At 46.8% G+C, this 20,212-nt stretch overlaps 1 protein-coding gene and 1 non-coding gene across 10 annotated transcripts in view; one reads left to right on the top strand and one right to left on the bottom strand.

Annotated features, from left to right (window-relative positions):
- The window catches only part of SPECC1 (sperm antigen with calponin homology and coiled-coil domains 1), a 269,159-nt gene that overhangs the window by 235,232 nt on the left and 13,715 nt on the right, over window positions 1–20,212 (top strand). For all 9 annotated transcript variants that reach the window (XM_042917319.1, XM_042917316.1, XM_042917318.1 and 6 more), the window contains one exon: window positions 14,930–15,046. In XM_042917319.1, the coding sequence (XP_042773253.1) occupies window positions 14,930–15,046 (117 nt within the window). Of the gene's footprint in view, window positions 1–14,929; window positions 15,047–20,212 lie in introns of those variants that run through there.
- Window positions 3,459–3,565, bottom strand: LOC122207427. The gene has a single exon (XR_006196845.1). It is a non-coding gene; the product is annotated as a U6 spliceosomal RNA (small nuclear RNA).

The following is a 20,212-nucleotide window of genomic DNA, read 5'->3' as shown; positions in this document are numbered from 1 at the left end:
TCATTATGTTTGTCTGTCTCTCAGCGCTTACACATAGCGGGGCTCGACGGACATTTGCTGGCTGTACTTACACACTTAAGAGCACCTTAAGAGTTGACCCATGAATGCGGGTGGTTCATAAGAAGGTCTTCTACCATTTCCTTGGCGAAATAAGCTAGATAAGCTCTCAGGTGGGAGAAGGATGGGCTTTCGAGTGCTAACAGAATACTGAGCCTGAAAAGTGGGTCATTGGGCCATTCTAGGATGAACGGAACCAGCAGCGCCACAATTACCACCTTTTTCAGAAAGAGTAAGCTAAAAGGACACGTGACGTTAATTAAGATGAGGTAATTGACTCAACCGAAAGGCAAGAGAGGAAAGGAGGGGAAGAAAACTCTAGAAAGGTGTTTCTCCCAAGATCTGGAACATGGTCTGGGCCTGGGGAATAGAACATGGCAGAGAATCGTTTGGGAACCAAGCTGAGGGGTCGAGAGAAGATCTGCTCACAGAAGTTGTGCAAGAACCCAAGTTCCCACGCTGAGCCAGTGTATTTCATCTTCCTTTGACCGCGTTGGCCGTGGGACGCCAGCCCTGCTGGTTGAGCCGCCGGGTGGACCAGGAATGGAGTGTTGGCATGGGCACGGACCCAACGAGATGGCTGGCAGGACACTTGCAGTGAAACTCAACCAAGTGTCACCAGGCCCAGGGCAGAGAACCTCAAGAAGGAAACGTCACGGGGTGTTTGCTTAAATGAAGAAGGAGGAAGCAAAGCAGGAAGTAAGAAAGCTGTAGCCCCAGCCACTCTTCTGATCTCAACATCCTTTTGATTCTGCCTCCAGAGAGAGGTTGTGTGGTATCTACCTACGCATCGTTCTCTGAGGACTCGGCAGAGGATGTTTCTGCTGACGTTGTCCCTTGTAACTTACTCATTTGATCCTCACCCCGTAAAGCAAAGTGCAGTCCTTCCTAGACTTGCAGTTTTGATCTACTCTTTTCCAAGTCTCAAACCCTCAATTCCTTCCACAGGAATTAAGAGGGGGAAGAATCATTTAAAAAAGTAAACTGTTCCTCTAAATGTAATTCAGTTCCAAGTAAAATCCCACAGCATTTCTTTATTCTTGAATGTAAAATAACTAAAAACTCACCCAGAAGAATAAACGAGTAAGAACAGCCAAGAAAGTTTTGAGAGAGTAATGATGAAGGCATGGTTGATTACAAGTGGTCCCTGCTTCATAACCCATTTTCAGCCATCATAGGTATTCCGGAACAGATAACACAAACAGTGGAAACAGACCTGAATGTGGAACAGACCCATGTTTAAGAGTATAAAAGAGGGGCGCCTGGGTGGCCCAGTCGGTTAAGCATCCGACTTCAGCCCAGGCCATGATCTCACGATCCGTGAGTTCAAGCCCCGCGTCGGGCTCTGTGCTGACAGCTCAGAGCCTGGAGCCTGCTTCAGATTCTGTGTCTCCCTCTCTCTCTGCCCTCCCTAGCTCTCTCTCTGTCTCTCTCTCTCTCTGTCTCTCTGTCTGTCAAAAATAAATAAACTTAAAAAAAAAAGTATGAAAGATATTTAGTTGACTACCTGGAGTGGGGTCACATTTTTTAAATCTTAAAGGCAAGCAAAAGCTTTCACCCTTGATTTGGGAGATGATTAGCCATCTAAAAGAGAGTAAGTGATTAAAGCAATAATATGAACAGGATCAGAAGAGCAAAGGAGTTCCAAGGAACCCCCAAAGTTACTTGCTTGAGGAACGGAAGGTTGGCTTCCATTCTGCCCTTTGCAACAGTTTTAAAAGAAGTAACGAACGTCAGATGTCCTGAGTTATCTACAGCTATGTAACTGTCCCCCAAATTTGGTGGATTAAAATACAACAGTGTTCATGTTGTTTCTGTGTCTGCAGTTTAGGCCTGACCCCTCCCTGCTGCAGCATGTCTAGGGCCTCTGCCCTTAGCCTGGGCTTCTACCCACTACAGGAGCCTCAGGACTCCTGGAGAGAGTGTTCTGAGAGTCCTCAGAAAAACTTCAAGGCTTCTTGTGTCCTAGCCTTGCAGATCCCACCTTGCACTTCCTCTGCATTCAAGCAAATTATTAAGATTCAAGAGGAGAAGAATTAGACCTCACCTCTCAGTTGGAAGATTTCAGGGAATCTGCAGCTGCTTTTCATCTATCACATAAAGAAAGAAACTTAAGGTCTCTACACTGCCTTTCTAGCAAGTTCTTTTTTTTTTTAATGTTTATTTACTTATTATTTATTTTAAATGTTTTGTTTATTTTTGAGACAGAGACAGAGCATGCGCAGGGGAAGGGCAGAGAGAGAGGGAGACACAGATTCCGAAGCAGGCTCCAGGCTCCGAGCTGTCAGCACAGAGCCCAACACGGGGCTCTAACACATGGACCGTGAGATCATGACCTGAACCTAAGTCAGACACTCAACTGACTGAGCCAATCAGGTGCCCCTAATGTTTATTTATTTTTGAGAGAGAGAGACAGAGCACGAGCAGGCGAGGGGCAGAAAGAGAGAGAGGGAGACACAGCATCCGAAGCAGGCTCCAGGCTCCGAGCTGTCCTCTCAGAGCCCGACGCAGGGCTTGGACTCACAAACTATGTGATTATGACCTGAGCAGAAGTCAGATACTTAACTGACTGAGTCATCCAGGCACCCCTCTAGCAAGTTCTTAATTGCATCTTCCTTCCTTCATCTACACAGCCAACATTTTAGGGGAAAAACAATTTCTTCTGGATCCGTTCAGCATAGAAACATACAGTTATTAGCAGTCTTATTATTCACTTACTACCTTGGAATTGGCATTGGCCTATTTTGTCTATAAGTGATGTCATTAATATTTTTAATAACGTATTATTTTTCTTAACTGCAAAAGTAATACACAGTCACTGTAGAAAAATTGGAAAACACAAAAAGAAGATGAGGAATTAAGCTAGATGTCATCCCACTTAATTTGGCCTATTGAAATCTTTTTTGGATTTTGACTCTCTCCATTTGTTACTCCCTGTCCTCCCAGATTACCTCAGTGCCAGTGACCATGGAGGAAAGCGTAGGACCAGTCCTGTAGATTGACGTTTGACACTGATAACTAGTGAGAAACATCGAGTATCTAGAACAAATCGCATATAGCAGACCTATCAAAACCCAGAACATCGGGGCTTCTGGGTGGCTCAGTTGGTTAAGCATTCAGCTTCCACTCAGGGCACGATCTCAACATTCGTGAGTTCAAGCCCTGCGTCGGGCCCTGCACGGACAGTTCAGAGCCTGGAGCCTGCTTCAGATTTTGTCTCCCTCCCTCTCTGTCCCTCCCCCACTTGTTCTCTCCCCCTCTCTCTCTGCCTCTTTCTCTCTCATTCAATAATCAACATTTAAAAAAAAACCCTCAGAACATCGACATTTTCCCATGAGCTTCACAGGAATGCCTGCAGATTAGAAAACTGAGTTATAGATTGGTTTGGGGGGAGGGTGTTTGTAAATACAGAACACTTCATGAATCTATATGTCATCCTGGGGCAGAGGCCACACTAACATTCTCTGTCTTGTTCCAGTTTTAGTATCTGGGCCGCTGAAGCGAGCACTGTAGATGGGTTTTCATAACAATGTTTCAAAAGCAAAAAAAGTTTGCTTAGCTTAATTGATAGACAACTGGGATATTTCCAGTTCCCCATTCTGAACAATAATGCTGGAGTAAACATTTTTTGTAGGTGTGTCTTTGGGCAGATGGCATGACTGTTTTCTCTAGAATAGATACCTACATGTGCAATTACTTGGTCAAATCATTTATTGATTTATTTATTTTTGGAGAGAGAGACAATGAGTGAATGTGAGCAGGGGAGGGCAGAGAAAGAGGAAGAGAGAGAATCTCAAGCAGGCTCCATGCTCAGCACGGAGCCCAACATGGGGCTTGATCCCACAACCCCGGGATTATGACCTGAGCCAAAACCGAGAGTCAGACGCTTAACTGAGTCACCCAGGCGCCCCATATTTTTATTAAAAAAAATGTTTCCAGTTGCCCCCGCCAAAAGCCTGTGCCAATCTGTATTCCCGTCAGCCAATGGGGGAACACCCGTTTCCCCACATCTTCATTAACTCTGTGAATTAAAAATCTTTTTAACTTTTGCCAATTTGATGAGTGAACACAGTTCACTATTTTTACTTTCTGGTGAGGCAACACCTTTTCAGATGTTTCTGACTATATTTCCTCTTCAGTGCATTACCGATACATTCCTCTGCTAAGTTTTCCTTGACTTGTTTTCTCTTATTGATTATAAGAATATATTCCAGGGGCATCTGGGTGGCTCAGTCAGTTAAGCGTCCAACTTCTGCTCAGGTCATGATCTTGCAGTTCGTGACTTTAAGCCCCGCGCCGGGCTCTGTGCTGACAGCTCGGAGCCTGGAACCTGCTTCAGATTCTGTGTCTCCCTCTCTCTCGGCCCCTCCCCTGCTCATGCTGTCTATCTCTCTCAAAGAATAAACAAACATTAAAAAAAAAATTAAAAAGAATATATTCCAGATATCAGTGGTTTGCTATATATGTATTTATATTGCTTATAATTTTTGTTATGCAGAAACTTAATTTTATATAATCAGTTTTCTCAGTCCCTTCTTTTATACTCTTTGCATTTTGTGCCTTACATGGCTTTCTTTCCCCCAAGGGTATAAATCTATTTATGTAGATTCTAATAATGTTTAATTTTAGCTTTGAAATTTAGCCATCTGGAGCTTATCGCCAGACAACTAATGTCCGAGAGAAGGGAAACTCATGAGGTGACCTCCGTGATCACCAGCCCTCTGCTTGGGAATAGTTTCCATGTCACAGTATGGGGAGCCAGGGTGGGATCCACGCTGAGGGGGACAGCCACTAATGGCAGCTGAAACAGCAATGTTCTAGGGGATGAGGCATCAGAAAGGAAAAAGCTGTGCAGAGGAGGGTCCCAAGTGCTCTCTGTGTGAGTCACCATGTGTCCGTGACTGTGGGCTGTGCTGTCCGTGTGTGGGGCCTCCTGCTGAGGTTTACCAGATAGCCTGAGATCAGAACAGGGATACCAGAACTGGACGGGTGTAGACATCCACCCAGCGCAAGGAATGAACCCCAAAACCCATGGTGAGAAATGAACTTTTGTTCTGTATGATCCATAAATTGTTACACCCCTCCCCCCCACGCAAAAAAAACTTGGTCTGATTCTACAGCTGTGACAATAAAGACATATCAAAAAAGAGTCTCAGAGAAGTCCCAGGAATGAGGATATTTAGGTCACTGTGTGCCCCAGACATCTAGTTCCTGTGGCAGAGGACAGACTGCATTTTCTTTTTTAATGTTTAACAGAATTATAGTTGACATACAATATTATATTAGTTTCGGACATACAACATAGTGATTCAACATGTATATACGTTACTAAATTTTCACCACGATAAGTGTGTTACCATCTGTCACCGTACAGCATTATTACAATATTATTGACTGTATTCCCAATGCTGTACTTTTCATCCCTGTAACTTTGTTATTTTTTTTTATTAAAAAAATTTTTTTTAGCCTTTATTTATTTTTGAGACAGAGAGAGACAGAGCATGAGCGGGGGAGGGTCAGAGAGAGAGGGAGACACAGAATCCGAAACAGGCTCCAGGCTCGGAGCTGTCAGCACAGAGCCCGACGCGGGGCTGGAACTCACGGACCACAAGATCATGACCTGAGCCGAAGTCGGACGCTTAACCGACTGAGCCACCCAGGCGCCCCTAACTTTGTTATTTTATAACTGGAAGTTTGTACCTATTAATCCTCTTTACCTATTTTGCCCATCTCCCCACCCCTTCCACAGGGGCAACCACCAGTTTATTCTCTATGTTTATGAGTCTGTTTCTGGGTTTTTATTTGTTCCTACATTTTGTTTTTTTTTATATCCCACATGTAAGTGAAATCATATGATGTGTGTCTTACTCTGTCTTATTTCATTTAGCATCATGCCCTGCAGGTTCTTGTTGTCACAAACAGCAAGATTTCATTCTTTCTTATGGCTGAATGATATTCCAGTGTGCGCGCGTGCGTGTGTGTGTGTGTGTGTGTGTGTGTGACATCATCTTCATCCATTCACCGATCAGTGGGCACGTGGGTTGCTTCTATATCTTGGCTCTTGTAAATAATGCAATAAATATAGCAGCACATACATACTTTGAAATTGGGGTTTTTATTCTCTTTGGGTATATACCCAGAAGTAGAATTACTGGATCATGTGGTATTTCCATTCTTAATTTTTTGAGGAACCTCCACACTTTATTTTTTTAGTGGCTGTACCAATTTACATTCCCACCAGCAGCGCAAAGGAGATCCTCTCTCTCCGCACCCTCGCCAACATCTGCTGTTGCCTGAGTTGTTAACGTTTGCCATTCTGACAGGTGTGAGGTGGTATCTCCTTGTGATTTTGATTTGCATCTCCCTGATGATGAGTGATGTTGACCATCTTTTCATGTATCTGTGGACCATCTGCATGGTGTCACGTCTTCTTTAGAAAAACACCCATTCAGGTCTTCTGCCCGTTTTTTAATTGGATTGCTTGGTGTTTGGTTGGTTGGTTGGTTGGTTTTGGTGTTGAATTATAGGAGTTCTTTATATACTTTGCATATTAACCTCTTATCAGATATGTCATTAGCGAATATCTTCTCCCAGTCAGTAGGCTGCCTTTTCATTTTGTTAATGAATTCCTTCACTTCTTAGTGAAGTGCAAAACTGTAGTGCAAAAACTTTTTAGTTTGATGCAGTCCCGTTGTTTATTTTTGCTTTTGTTGCCCTTCCCTGAGGAGATAGATGCAAAAAAAAAAAAAAAAAAATATTGCCAAGTCTGATGTTGAAGAGTTTATTGCCTATTTTCTTTTAGGAGTTCAATGGTTTCAAGTCTTGAGTTTATTGAGTTTATTGTTGTATATGGTGTAAGAAAGTGGTCCAGTTTCATTCTTTTGCATGTAGCTGTGCAGTTTTCCCAGCACCATGTATTAAACAGACTGTCTTTTCCCGGTTGTATATTCTCGCCTTCTTTGTTGTAGACTGACCATATAAGCATGGGATTATTTCCGGGCTCCTTAGTCTGTTCCATTGATTTCCATGTCTGTTTATGTGCCTGTACCCTACTGTTTTGATCACTACAGGTTTATAGTATATCTTGAAATCCGGGATTGTGATAATCCCCATTTTTGTTCTTCCTTCTCAAGATAACTTTGGCTATCCAGAGTCTTTTGTGGTTCCATACAAATTTTCAGATTATTCTAGTTATGTGAAAAATGCCATTGGGTTTTTTTTTAATGTTTATTTATTTTTGAGAGAGAGAGAGACAGAACATGAGTGGGGAAGGGGCAGAATCCAAAGCAGGCTTCAGGCTCTGAGCTGTCAGCACAGAGCCCGAAGCGGGGCTCGAACCCGCCACGAGATCATGACCTAAGCTGAAGTCAGACGCTCAACCGACTGAGCCACTCAGGTGCCCCGGGTTTTTTTTTTTTTTTAAATGTTTATTTATTGAGAAAGAGACTGAAAAGAGGGGAGGGGCAGAGAGAGAGGGGAGAGAGACAATCCCAAGCAAGCTCCACACTGTCAGCTCAGAGCCTGACTCAGGGGGACCGAGAGATCATGACCTGAGCTGAAATCAAGAGTCGGACGCTTAACCAGCTGAGCCACCCAGGTGCCCCAAGATTTTTTTTTAAGAATGTGAGAGGGTTGTAGCTTCACCCATGGGGGGTATGCTGAGGGGGTCGACTCTTGGCCAGGTAGAGCAGCAGGTGTCTCGAGGGGCTCTGTCCGGGGCTCGTATGGGATGTGGGTTGTGGTCAGGCTGGAAAAGAATCTGTTTTGTAGTTGGGGTCTAATTTCTGAGAATGGAGGGTGCCGTGACCTAGAAAAACAGAGTTAGGGCCAAGTGCAGACTCCTTTGAATTTGTCTGTAAAAGTGTGGCTTGGGGCGGGGCACAGCGGGTTTTGAACAGATAACGTTTCACTTTCATAATTTTCTTACTTCTAGTTAGTCATAGCCTTATTTTCTGCTTAAAGAGGTCCATGTAACATTTCATGTAAGGCTGATTTAGCGGTGATGAGCTCCTTAGCTTTTGTTTGTTTGTCTGGGAAACTCCATCTCTCCCTCGCTTCTGAACGATAACTTTGCAAGTAGGGAATCCTTGGTCATAGGTTTTTTTCCTTTCGGCACTTTGAATATGTCCTGCCTCTCCCTTCCAGCCTGATTCAAATTACTGAACGGCATTTTTCCCATATGTAACTGCTTTTTTTCTTGCTGCCTTAAGATTCTCTTTTTCTTTAAGTTTAGCTGTTTTCATCATTACGTGTCTTGGTGTGAACTTCCTTGGATTCACCGTTTTGGGGGCTCTCTGTGATTCCAGGACCTGGATGTCCATATCCTTCCCAAGGTTAGGGAAGCTAACCTTGGAAGGTTCGAAGTTTTGTCTTCGAATAAGTCGTCTGACGCTTTCTCTTTCTTCTTCTAGGACCCCTGTAATGCAGATATTAGTATGCTTAATGTTGGTCCAGAGATTTCTTCACTTATCCCCTTTTGTTTTATTCTTTTTTTTTTTTTTTTTAAATGCTCAGTTTGGACAATTGGCACTATCCTGTGTCCAGATCATTAGCCCTCCTGTCTCAGCTGCTGGGGACGTGCTGGTGGACCGGGCTGCCCCCAGCACAGCTGGCCAAGAGGCCCCACCAGGACAGTTACAGGCCTGCTAGTGGGCGGGCTGCCCCTCTGCCCCAGGGCATGAGTCAGGAGGGGCATGGGTCCCAGCTGGGACTGCCCACCAGGTGTTGGCAGGGCGGGAGCCACTTTGGAGGGGTACCTGCCAGAGTGAGTGGGTTGGGTGTGTGGGTCTGCAGGGCAACACAGGGCTGGGCAAGCAGTGCTAGCAAAGTAGATGGGGAGTATCAGAGCTGGCTATCCCCAGCCTAGGGCCAACTAGGCTGAAGGAAGGCAAGAAAAATGGCGCCTGCCAGCACACCTCCATTACCAGAGAAAGTTCCTACACATCTGTGCTCCTCTGGCAGACATTTTTAAAATCAGTAAACCCCCTTCCACTATAAGCCAGGTGCTTTTCAAAAACGGCTGCCTCTGTGCTAGGTCTGCAATCCAGCGGTAACAGCACACTGACCCCTTAAGAGCAGAGTCTCCATTTCCTGTAGCCCTCAGGCTCTCCCAGATTTAAGTCCCACTGATTTTCAAAGCCGGGATCTTATGGGAGTTCATCTTATGGGGGAATACCCAACGTGGGGCTTGATCCCCTCCCTCCTCAGAGAGGACCGACCTCCATGCCTGTGACAGCCCTTCCACTGTGGGTCACTGCATGGGGTGGGGGGGTTGGTTCCCGACCGTGTCTCTGCCCCTCCTACCCTTCTCGATGTGGCTTTTTCTTTCATCTTTAGCTGCGGAAGAGCTGTTCTGTTGGTTTTGAGGCCGTTTCCAGAGGGAGTCGCTATGTGTGTAGTTGCAGCCTTGATGTGTCCACGTGAGGAGGTGCGCACTCGGGATTCTTCTACTCTGCCGGCTTCCTGCATTCCAGCAGGCTGCATTTCCTAATCGGGCCTCTGCCTTCTTCCTGGGAGCTTTGCAGGGTTTTTTGTCTTTTTAAATTTTTTAAACTTTTCTCTTCAGTGCACACGGAGTCACCCCATTCATAGAAATCTCGCGGAGGAATCTCCAAAGCCCCAGAAGAGATGCCGGAGCAGTGGGAATGAGGTCCTGTCGTGGCCCCTGTGGGGTCGAGCGTGGGACCCGTTTCATTGTGTGCTCCCAGCTTCCCCCTCCAGTGGTGGATGTTTTCACCAAACGTTGGGGTTGCCAGGCAACAAAAGGCAAATGACAGAACCTTCTAGAAGCAAATGATATAGATTGTTGGATTTTGTCCCGCTGTGTAATTTAAGAGTGCCGCCTCCGCATAGAACTTTGTCTATGGTCTCAGCCTTCGGAATATTCTTGGATAGTCCCATGTAAATACTCTCCAGTGTATTAACTTTTCTCAAATGACTTTTGCTGTACCGAGGACAAAATTGTGTATCTTACAAAATTTTTTTCTGAGCGTTCATAGAAACTTACTTTGGAGATGCTTGGATTGTTACTTTTTATATCTGCATCTGTCTATCTATATCTCTTCCTATCTCTCTATCTGAGATTTCCTTTCCCCAGAATTCTCTTCTACTCAGAAATATCTCCAAGGTATTTATATCCCAGAGAAAGTTAATTTGCAATGTGTAATTAACCATTTCCCCTGGGGAAATAATCAGTACGTGTCTTTGGGTTTTTGCTCTGCTTTTTCCCCCCCTCAGTAAATCTTATAGTAGATAAAATCCAGAAAGTTCACTTCTTTTTAACGGCCACAAGTCAGTCCCTTAAGATGATCAGAGTTGGTCTTTCTCCTTCCCTCCCTTTCTTACTGAGATAGAACGTACAAGAGTACAGCGCAGTGAAATTTCGTGAAATGAAGATACCCGTATAATCAGCATTCAGGTCCTGAAACATAGCCTTGCCAGCACCCCCAGAATCCTCTGTGTGTTCTCTTCCCGTTACTAACTTCCGGTTATCATAGTCAATTTTATTCAGGAATAAACAACAAGGAAAATAATGGATGGTATACCTTGGTATTTTCAGAATGCCTTGTTGATCATTTTCTGCTTTTCCTCTTAGTTATTCTTTTGATGAACCCCTAGGAATTCAGCTGAATGATAATTGGGAAGGTTATCCCAGTTGGGAAATTATTCCCAATTGGGAAATATACCCCCTGGGGTATATGTATTATTATCCTGAGTTTTTGTCCTAAGTCAGAGGTTCGTCTGTGGGCATGGAGCACCAGCTCAGCGAGAATCACCTCCCGCCACCCCCTCCCCCCCGGCCCAAGGCCAAGCCAATCCTGATCATCTCTAGCCAAAACTAAGGCTTTTCACCGCCCCCCTCACCCTGTTTAGGGGTAGGACCTAGAATTAGTCCTTGCTTGGCTCCTGGCGTTCTTGGGATTGGCCAGCCAGCCATGCCCAAGAAGCTGTTGTCTTCCTGCCTGTCACCCAGTGCCTTGGTCCTGTCCACACGAGCACCTTCCTGCCATGACTGCCTCGTCCTCCGTCTCTGGTTCCTGTGTCAGTTCTGTGTCTCAGCCCATTTCGCTGGGACCCACACACCCTGCCTCGCTCCCCTCCATGTGAAGACCGTGAACACTGTCAAAGCGTGCCACACCCCATCCGCCAGCTCCTCATTCACTGAAATGTGTCGCATAGCTCCCCAAAATACACCTCAGTGAGCAAAGATAGCAGCAACAGCAACTCTTGAGATTTGTATGGCGCTTTACATCATCTTATATGAGGCATCATAAACACACACGTGTTCTTAATTGTTCCGCCAGCCGAGTTGACTTGGGAATTTGGGATTCTCTCGTTCAAATAGAATTATGATTCCAGATGACATGCAGGGCACTGGAATTGAGGTCGTTCCCCTTTACCCTAAGAAGGGTCAAGGTTCTAACGGATCGTCATGTTCTTGGAATGAGTATAATGCTACCGATCGTACCTGGTTGTCTTCCGTCCCTGCCAGTGTCAGAACAACTCCAGAGTCTCAAACGTGGTGGGGGTGGGTTACATGAAAGAGAAGCATTTCCTGACCTTGACGTTGGATTTGATAACCTGACTAGATGTTGGAATTTCCATGATTCCGTTTCTTTTTAAAGATAGGGCACTACTCCTATTTTCTTGTATAGTGTTCTTGCTGCTGAAATGCCAGGGTCTGCTTTACAGTGTATCTCCCATTTCCAGAGAGGCCTGCCAGCTGCCATCCGGCCGGAAACATCCGGGTTCTCTGAGCTCCCCTGAGGTTGGGGAGCCATTTAGATGGATCTTTTTTCAACCCCGGCTTTGATCTCACCAGGTTTTAGTCTCAGCCTGTCGCTCATTTATACTTCTAGATCAAAAACTGTTTTTAAATGGCACCCAGTTAACTAAACTACCGGGCACTGTGTCGGCTTTGTGAGACAGGACGGCATCGTCGCTCCTTCCGCTCTATTCGGCCTCTCACGACGCTTCTGAAGGCCATGCAGATGCAGGGAAATGACGTTTTGTATCACGAAAAAGAAAATGGCACAAGAGATAAGTGTACAAAATGTTCTCACGTTTTAGGAAGTGAAAGACTTATCAAATCTTAAAAGCTTTAGGTGTCAAGTAAACTTGTGAAGAAGGGAAGGCAGTGCAGCAAGGCACGACCCACAGCTGGAGTCCGTCCCTGGCTCTGGCCCCGGAGATACTTCTTCCTGCTTCGGCTTCCTCATCTGTGCAGTGGGGCACATTGCTACTTGCCCCGTACGGCCGTTCTGAGAATTAAATGAGCAGACGCCCAGGAACAGACACATCGTGGACAGTTGAGGTGACTGCCCTTCCCACTCCCATTTTGGGAGCTTTGTATGTACGGGGGCTCCTGTTTAAGGGACTCCCATCTTGATCACGGAACGGTTGGCCTTTTTCTGACTGAAACACCACTTCTTACGACCTCAGTTTCTTTTCCTAGAAAATGAAGTCGTATGGCAACGTTGCCTTTCGGAGAGAGCACTACCGTGAGAGATGGGTTTGCAGACGGGGCCTCAGACAACCTCTCTCTGCGAGGCAAAGAAAGGAAGGGGACTCCGTGTTGAGAAGAGCTGGGACACCTGGTTTCCCAGGCTGGCCCGGCCCAGCTCCTCGCTCCCTCTTCCCAGGGCCCCATGTGCACGACTTCTGGTTCGAGCTCCTGAGACTGAGAGTAAGCCGGCCAGGTCGTGACCCCCGCCTGTGTCTGTCCTCTTCTTTGGAGAAAACATACAATTACAATGCTTCCCATTTCTGAAGCAGCATCCAGGCCCCATCAAGTAGCTCCAGAGTCTCCAGAGAGGCTTTCTGAAGCCAAAAATCCAAACGATCAGCTGTTGCACATTTAGCCTGGAAACTGGGACGGGGCATTCTCAGACTTCTCTGTAACACCGATGCTCAGCAGCTCTTAACATTTGGTTGTGCGTGGGTCATGAAAACCAGGGTGAAGAGGCGATATTATCGTCGTGTGTTGCTCTCAGTCAGCTGTCCTTCCCCCAGGTGAATGTCACTGCAAAGCAGACTGGAGAATCCGACATCCCTGAAAGCCCGTGCTTTGCGGGGAGGCTCTCAGGTCCGCCTGGGTCATCCCTAGATGCCAGAGGAGGTTTGATAGGGCCATGGGGCGGGGAGGGGCGGGGGGCGTGTGCGACTTGGCCTGCTGAAGCATCCGTCATCCAGGTAAATCCTGTGTGTGATGTGTGACACCATCTCCTCGGGCCTCAGTGTCTTGGCTGTAAAATGAGGCATTTGACCTACATCGTCGCCAAAGGCTGAGCTCGCTCAAACTGGCACTGGGAAACTCTAGATAAAATGTTCAAACGAGATGATAAAAGCCATTTGCTTCCAACCCCGTCCCCCCCCCCCCCCGCCCCAGGAAACCACATGGTAAACTCTTCCACCATATTTTATTACACATGTCCGCCCACGTGTGTTCTTGGAAGCTTCTTTTACGCACACTTCAGGAAGCATTCCATAAAGTCTCCCTCCCCTACTCCAATTTATCTTCCTGCCACGTTCCTCTTCACCCCTTCCTCTCCTATTAAAGTGCCGTTGTTTCTGGTGGAGACGCCCTGAATAACCTCCCAGGGCAGTCAGAGTGGAGCCTCTGCCCATTTGCATTTGGTCCGGGCAGAGGGAGGGACCGGCTGTTCCCGTCCACGCCTTCAGAGAGAGCCGCCTCTTGGCCATCCGTTCACCTTTGCCCACTTTGCTGACCGTGCTGGCTTCCCGCATCCCGGGATGGGGGGTTCCGGGGGAGAAAGAGGACTTCCGTGTCTCCCCCAGGCTCCAGCAGCTGTGGGGAGATGGCAGAAGGAGCCCCACCCTTGCTCAAGTCCTCTTTCTTATTGCACTTGAGGTGCTCAGAACTCACACCTCAAACTCAGCAAAGCCCGTGGAAGCATACACGTCTGCACTCCTTGCAGGAATCCCTGTCCCAGGCCTTTTCAGCACATTTAAACAGCCACTAGATAAAACAAGGCGTTAAGGAAATTAGCGGGCTTGAGAACCTGGCATTTCATTTCGTTTGGGATGAGCTTTGGGAATCCAGGGAAGAAAAACCCTGTTAGTACGGAGCATGGTCACAGAGAAAGAGGCAGGTGGGTGACAGGTGTGAGGCTCCAAGAGGTAGATGTGGCCCGGGGCTGTCGGGCCCAGGGGACCTGCCCGGGAGCCAAGCCATATAAAGTCAGATTCTGGTTTTCTAATCACTGTTTACCAAGTAGCTACTAGGGCTCCAGCCTATTCCAGAGGGGAAGGTGTTTCCTCAGGTAGCCTCATAATCCTTGGGGATTTGATGTTCTAACAAGGATGCTGTTGAGCATGAAGGGTTTTCTCCCCCCGACAAGCCCTTCACGTTGTGGGGAGAAGAGGGTATTAGCAGGAATAAGCCACGGACCAGCCATGTAGGTTTTTAAGATCTCGTTTTGTCTCGCTCTACCTGTTGTTAATTGGGGTCATACATGATGATGATGATGATGATGGTGATGGTGATGGTGATGATTCCCCCTTGACCAAATAAATCTGGGAAGTGCTGGGGCATACACAGCTAATCGGGTGGGCTAATTTGAGAATAAGACGTCTCTGAGCTTTTAATGTGCCACGGGGCAGGCAGAAATTAATTCCCCAGGGTTTTGAGCTCTAAAGGCTTTTTTTTTTTTTTCCATGCCATTCTGTTGAATGGATTTGGGTGGCACCAGGCCATTGCCGGTCCCCAAATTAATTAAGACTTTCCGGAGTCTTGGGTGGTTTCTTATCTGGCCTTCCTGCAAACCCGGAGGCAGATACCCATCTTCCCAAAGTATCATCCGTATTCTCTGACTTTGCACAGTTTGAGACTAATGCTGCTTTTCCCCTACAGAACATCGATATCACCAATTTCAGCAGCAGCTGGAGTGATGGCTTGGCCTTCTGTGCTCTCCTCCATACCTACCTGCCTGCCCACATCCCGTATCAGGAGCTGAACAGTCAGGAGAAAGTAAGTCACCTGCCCAGTCAGCCCTGCTAAGCCTCTAGAACATGCCAGGGGAAGAGTCCTGTCATACTGGTACATCCCGATGAGACCCCAAGGGGAAATTAGGATATTGACACCAGGCTTAGCTAACTACTGAGTGTATGACGAGGCTGTAGGATCCCACCCTCAGTAAATACTTCTCAGTTCCCCTCACTAGCTAGAAAAATGCCGTGAGGACCAGTTTACTGTGGCTGCTGAGAAGTCCCTGTCGCCCATTTTTTAAGAGAGGGCCCTGATGAAATTTCGAGACCCTGGCCAGCATTTTCAAAGTCTTTTCCAAGGAACCAGAAAGCACCACCGAAAGGATGTCCCTCCTCAAATAAGCTTGGGAAACTGTATATTATGTCACATTCTCAGAGATTCACAGCTCTCATTAGCACAGCGAAGACTTCAAGAAGTCCTTCATTAAAGACACCTGTGTGACTCTATTAAGCCCTGCGTATATGAGATCCACAAAATTGTCTTCAACATAATTACCTATAACAAGAGTTGGCAGACTTTCCTGTTAAGGGCCAAGTGGTAGACTTGGAGGGTCCACGGGTCTCTGTCACAGCTACTCATCTACCACTGTAGTGCCTGAGCGGCTGTAGACAAAATGCATGGGCGTATGCTGTGTTCCAATAAAACTTTATTTACAAAAACAGGCTGCGGGCCAGATTTGGTCCATGGGCGGTAGCTTGCCAAATCCTAACCTAGAACGTCCCACAAAACCATATTCCACAGAGCGTGCTTTGGCAGATGCTGTTCTGGGCCCTGCACTCATTGTCTCACCAAGTATTTCTTGCCAAGCGTCACGCACGGTAGCAAAGACAACAGTGAACAGTGTGGACCTGTTCTTTGCCCTCTGAAGTAGAGAGACAGTTCACAAGTGAGTAAACCTACAGCACGTAATGCTATAAAGAAACCTCAGAAGAGCTACAGGGGAAGCCCCGTGCTGTGGGAGTGAACAGCTCAGCCAGGACTCAGCTTCCCTGGCTCCAGCCTCTAGCTGTGGCTGGGGCAGTAGCATCGTAAATAGAAAGATATAGAAATAGGTCTTAGATATAGAATCAGCTGGACTCAGTAACCGATTGGTTGTGGGGGAGGACAAGAGGAAAGAAAGATGGCCCCGTGTGTCTAGCCTGACAGACCATTTTTGAGATGGGGATCAAATAGAAATGCTGGAAAGTTCTGTTTTGATTATCCCACACTTGGACTTAAATAAACCCCAAAGAATGGTCATGACACTGATGGTGATAATAATTGACTAGACCATGATTTTTTTTTTAGAGTGTTAGAGTTCCCCAGAGAAACAGAACTAATAGTGTGTATGTGTGTGTGTGTGTGTGTGTGTGTGTACAAGAAAGTTGAATGCTACAGTTGGAATCTAAAGGCAGTTTCCTAGCAGAAATCCTTCTTTGTCGAAGGGAGAGAAGTCTTTTTCTAGTAAGACCTTCAACTGATTGGGTGAGGCCCACCTACACTCTGGTGGGTAATTTGCTTTACCCAAAATCTGCCGATTTAAATGTTAACCTCATTTTTAAAATACTGTCACAGAAACATCTAGAATAATGGTTGGCCAAATATCTGGTACCACGACCTAGCCAAGTTGATACATAAAATTAACCATCACAGAGTGTGTACAAATTTCAAGACATAAAATGTGTGCGTGGTGCTTTGTTTATAGTCTGTGAAGCAGGCCGGACAGGACTATTAAACATTTGGAAAGCAAAAAAAGTGTTCTGTTTTTAATCATGTTAAGTCAGAAATGTTCACGAAGTATGCAGTTTGCAACGTCAGGCAGGCATTTGGATACCAAATGTGGAGTTTAGAGGGGAGATCAGAGCTGGGAAGAGTCAGGAGTCTTCCATGAGTAATAATTTTTTTTTTTTAACATTTTACTTATTTTTGAGACAGAGACAGAGCATGAACAGGGGAGGGTCAGAGAGAGGGAGACACAGAATCTGAAACAGGCTCCAGGCTCTGAGCGGTCAGCCCAGAGCCCGACGCGGGGCTCGAACTCACGGACCGTGAGATCGTGACCTGAGCCGAAGTCGGCCGCTTAACCGACTGAGCCACCCAGGCGCCCCAAGAGTCTTCCATGAGTAGATAAGTGCTGCCTGATTGAACAGAAGTGATGGAAATGTTCTATATTTGTCCCGTCCAGTACAGTAGCCACCAGCCATATGGGCTGTTAATGGAATGGGGCTTTAAATGACTGGAAAACAGAATTTTGAATTTGAATTAGAATTTAAACAGCGTCATGTCAAGCGTGACTGCTGCATCAAACAGGGCAGGTATAGATGGTGTTTTAAAGCCATGAGAGTAGCGATCATTTCAGTCCTAGGTCGTGAGGGAGGTTCTGAGGAGAAACACACTCCTGTATATCTCTGCTCCTGCCAGTGTTTCACTTCTGACACTTCTGTAAACAGATGGGGGGTTTTCCCACACCAAGCAATCTGGCAGCACCAGCCGGATGTCCTAAAGTGTATCTCTGTTCTGACACTGTCCACCTGGAGGGAGCATCGGGTCCCACGGGTTAAGGGCTCAGTCTCACCTCAGACCCCAGTCACAACTCGACTGTCGCCTGTGCTTCTGATTGACCAACTGTAACTCAGAGGTTCCTGTGACCCCTTCCTGAGGTTTAGTTAATTTAATTTGCTAGACTGGCTCACAGAACTTACTAGGCTATCAGTTTATTACAAAGGATATTGAAGGACACTAATGATCAGTCAGATGAGGAGACCCATAGGGTGGGGTCCAGAAGGGTCCCAAGCACAGGAGCTTCTGTCCCCTTGGACTTTGGGGTGCACCACCCTCCCGGCACATAGATAGAGTCACCAATCCAAGGTGCTTTCTGAACCCCGCCCTTTTAAGTTCTATGGAAGCTTCATGACACAGCCACAATGGATTAAATCACGGACCATCTGTGATTGAACTCAGTGTCCAGTCTGTCTCCTGTCCCTGAGGTTGGGGTCAGGAGAATGTGGGACTGACAGTTCCAACCGTTTGATCACATGGCTGGTTGCTAGGGCATCCTTGGGTGATCTGGGGGTTGGCGGAACATCACCTCTTTGACATAAACTCAGGTGTGGTTGAAAGGAGTTTGTTATGAATAACAAAAGACATCTATTTCAACATGACTGTCCTGAAGCCATTTCTGGAACTGAGGACAAAAACCAAAAATTGTAACAAAAGATGCCCCTGTGGCTCTTCTGTAGGAAATTATAAGGGTATTAAGAGCTCTTCCAGGAACCAGGGACAAAGACCAAATATATGTTACTTACTATAAATCCCAGTATCACAGAGGCGTAGAGAAAAGGCTAAGGAACAACCTTGAGGACTCCAGTGCCTGTTGTCTAGGTTGAGAGTGACCCAAAAAAGGAACCAGGATAGAGCAGCCAGAGAGGAGGACATAGGGCAGGGCAATGCGGGGTCCACGCCGCCTGTGATCGTGCCCCTCACATCCAGCCGTGACCTCGATGTCCGTTTTCTTCCCTCCCTCTTCACTTTCCGGTCTCTGCCTTTTCCATGTCATATTACGAAGATAATGGAGTAAAGAGCGAGCATAACACAATTCAGAATATTCAGAGGCCCTCCCTAAAACCACAGTTGATAGAAGGCTGAGCACTTAGGAATACACCACCTAAAACAGGAGTCTTCCTGTATATGCGCGATGTTCCTCTGCTGTCACGCAAAACATATCTAGGCTCTTTGTCCTAAATCGCTACCCAGCTGTTGGAGAAAAATGAACCTAAAAGTGTGTGCCTTCACACCTCGAACCATGAGCATATGTTCCCTATGGAACCGTATCGTCTCGCTGTGGGTGCCCCTGACTCCCACGTAGCACCCAGCTGGCTGTCCAGTGACCTGCGGCAGATTTGCAGACAGCCAGAAGCCACAGTCTGTGCACTTCCTATTGTCCTTGCGGTAGAGGGGCTGGTATTTTCTCCATGTAGGGCTGAATTTCTCCCCCCTTAATCTAGGATGATGCAGTCAGGGAGCACCCAGGTCAGATCGCGGGAGACTTGGGAAGTTCAGAAGTCGTGAGCTGTTGCCCCAATTCAGACGGAAGTGATGCAACCGTGGAAGTCTGACATCAGTGCTAAATAGGGAATTTCTGATAAAACTAACAAGGATGTCTTCCAAGCCATTGAGGAGACATGAGTTACACATTTTTTTCGATGTGTCAGCCTATGAAACTTCCACGGAGGCTACGCGGATTCGGATGATAGAATTGACAGAATGGAGTGTTTTCATGCCAGTGGCTGAAACAAAATGTTAACGTGAGAGGGAAAATTCTGGACTTGGGGTGCTTTCTGCTGTCAGTTTCAGGTGAGATGCCCTGCCAACGGGGCCAACGGCAGAGGTCTCTAACCAGGGGCTTTTCGTCCTGGGTCTGGAAGGTCTCTGGCCCGTGTGGGCAGAGCTAGGCCGAGTGAGGCCCTTCCTGGCTTCCGCCCCAGACACACTCTGCTGCCCCCCATCAGTGGCCATCTCGCAGTGGCGTAGCAGTGATGTGATGAAAGAGAATTAGATAACGGTGCTTGGTCGTAATAGTCTATGCAGGTAAGGGTGTGAGAAAGGGGACGCTTACACACTGTTGCTGGAATTGAAAATTGGTGTATCATTTTTATTTTCTCATGCCATGTCGTGTCTCGTCGTGTCATGTCATTTCATAGGCTTCACGCCCAGCGCGGGGCTTGAACTCGTGACCCTGAGATGAAGAGGCGCATGATCTACCAACTAAGCCAGCCAGGCCCCCCCTGGTGTCGTGTTTTAGAAAACGATTTGGCATTACGTATCAAAAGCCATGACTTCTGTAATAATGGTAGCGGACAGGGCTCACAAACCCCCTTGCTCCTCAAAACTAACCAAGAAGACTTTAAAATAAGGATAAAGGCCTCATTAGCACAGAATAGGAAATGGCTGCCCCAAGTTTGGGCTCAATTAAAGGAAGCCAGGAGCCAGCTTTCAGCTCCCCTCTCAGCAGAACAGAGTAGTGTTATGGAAACCAGCATTAGGTTTCTAGTCCCTGCCCATTAATCTCCCTTAATGTGGAGGAAGAGGTCTGGCGGCTTGGGCAAGCTGACCGCAGATCAACAGCTTTCCCAGGCCCTGACCACACACTGGTACAAGACATGTGTAGCC

This window comes from Panthera leo, chromosome E1 (assembly GCF_018350215.1).
Source record: "Panthera leo isolate Ple1 chromosome E1, P.leo_Ple1_pat1.1, whole genome shotgun sequence".
Lineage (NCBI taxonomy): Eukaryota > Metazoa > Chordata > Mammalia > Carnivora > Felidae > Panthera > Panthera leo.
This window is presented reverse-complemented; position numbering and strand designations above follow the sequence as displayed.